The sequence below is a fragment of the Notolepis coatsorum genome (genome assembly GCF_963971535.1).
Source record: "Notolepis coatsorum genome assembly, chromosome: 2".
Taxonomy (NCBI): domain Eukaryota; kingdom Metazoa; phylum Chordata; class Actinopteri; order Aulopiformes; family Paralepididae; genus Notolepis; species Notolepis coatsorum.
The window spans coordinates 212231776-212233567 of record NC_140166.1 but is presented as its reverse complement, the minus strand read 5'-3'; the positions used below and the strand labels follow the sequence as shown (position 1 = coordinate 212233567).

General features: G+C 50.8%; 1 protein-coding gene across 1 annotated transcript in view; it reads left to right on the top strand.

Moving 5' to 3' along the window:
• Positions 1 to 762: 762 nt before the first annotated feature.
• Positions 763 to 1792, top strand: part of LOC311223729 (traf2 and NCK-interacting protein kinase-like) — a gene marked incomplete at its 5' end in the record, with an annotated part of 29155 nt that continues 28125 nt past the window's right edge. Inside the window, 1 exon segment of the mRNA XM_084308501.1 lies at positions 763 to 835. Within this exon segment, the coding sequence (XP_084164627.1) occupies positions 763 to 835 (73 nt within the window).

Genomic DNA, 1792 nt, shown 5'->3' with positions numbered 1-1792 from the left:
CACACACACACATAGACACACACGCATGCATGCAAGCACACACACACACACACACACATAGACACACACGCATGCATGCAAGCACACACACACACATACACACAGACACGCATGCATACAAGCACATACACACACACAGACACACACGCATGCATGCAAGCACACACACACACATACACACATTCATTTATTTAAGTTTAATTAAATCATTTACAGTCAGACAGATTCTAAGAGACCCACCAATTCAATTACACATGTGTTCTATTGACAGTCAAGTTGGTACATACATACAAAATAAAATAGGCAGACTGAACAATTACATAGTTTGCTTAAAGAATAATAATAATAAAAAATTTAAAAGGCAATGTCTCTTCCACACAAGAGATGTATCTCCTGAATTAAGCAGGTTGGCAGAGGTCTAGCAGGGCTGTTGATCAGACGTTCACACATGTAGTAACTTCAGAGCGTTCAGCCACAGACTCATCCACTCATCCAGACCCTCACCTTCATCTTCATATTTTTGAACTGTGTATTTTCTTTATTCATACTTTATGTGGTTCTTCACCTCTACTCTTGATATTTATACGTTTTAAATGTTCCATTACCCTGCCCGTACGTGTACTTCCCCTCCCCCTCCCCTGTGCTGCTATGACACCTGAATTTCCCCAAGGGAATTAATAATGGAATGGCTTACGTGGCTTTGAGAGCCTCAAGGGTGACCATGAGCGAGGCCAGCGTTCCTCGACACCAGTCAATGCACCGATGAAATACGAAGATGTTTTAACACACGAGAAGAACAGTCATACGCCTCACGTCACGTTCACCTCACCTTCTCGTAGATGGAGGCATTGCGTGCAGCGGTGGTCATCCAGACCTCCTTGTAGAAGCGGTCGCTGACGGGGTCCGAGACGTCGATGCTGGAGTCAGTGTGGCCTCCTAGGATGGTCCTGTTCAACACAACACAGAGAGAGGAGGAGAGGAGAGAGAGGAGGGAGAGAGGGGAGAGAGGGGAGAGAGGAGAGAGAGGAGGGAGAGGGGAGAGAGGAGGAGAGGAAGAGAGACGAGGGAGAGAGGGGAGAGAGAAGGAGAGAGGAGGAGAGACAAGAGGGAGAGAGGGGAGAGAGGAGGAGAGAGAGGAGGAGAGAGGAGGAGAGGAAGAGAGAGGGGAGAGAGGAGAGGAGGAGAGAGAGAAGAGAGAAGGGAGAGAGAAGGGAGAGAGGGGAGAGGAGGAGAGACAAGAGGGAGAGAGACAAGAGGGAGAGAGGAGGAGAGACAAGAGGGAGAGAGGGGAGAGAGGGGAGAGAGGAGGAGAGGAGGGGAGACAAGAGGGAGAGAGAAGGGAGAGAGGGGAGAGAGGAGGAGAGAGGAGGAGAGAGGAGGAGAGACAAGAGGGAGAGAGGAGGGAGAGAGGGGAGAGAGGAGGAGAGGAAGAGAGACAAGAGGGAGAGAGGAGGGAGAGAGGGGAGAGAGGAGGAGAGGAAGAGAGACAAGAGGGTGAGAGAAGGGAGAGAGAAGGAGAGGAAGAGAGACAAGAGGGAGAGAGGGGAGAGAGGAGGAGAGAGGAGGAGAGGAAGAGAGACAAGAGGGAGAGAGGAAGAGAGGGGAGAGAGGGGAGAGGAAGAGAGACAAGAGGGAGAGGGGAGAGAGGGGAGAGAGGAAGAGACAAGAGGGGAGAGAGGGGAGAGAGGAGGAGAGAGGAGGAGAGGAAGAGAGACAAGAGGGAGAGAGGGGAGAGAGAATGAGAGAGGAGGAGAGGAAGAGACAAGAGGGAGAGAGGGGAGAGAGAAGGAGA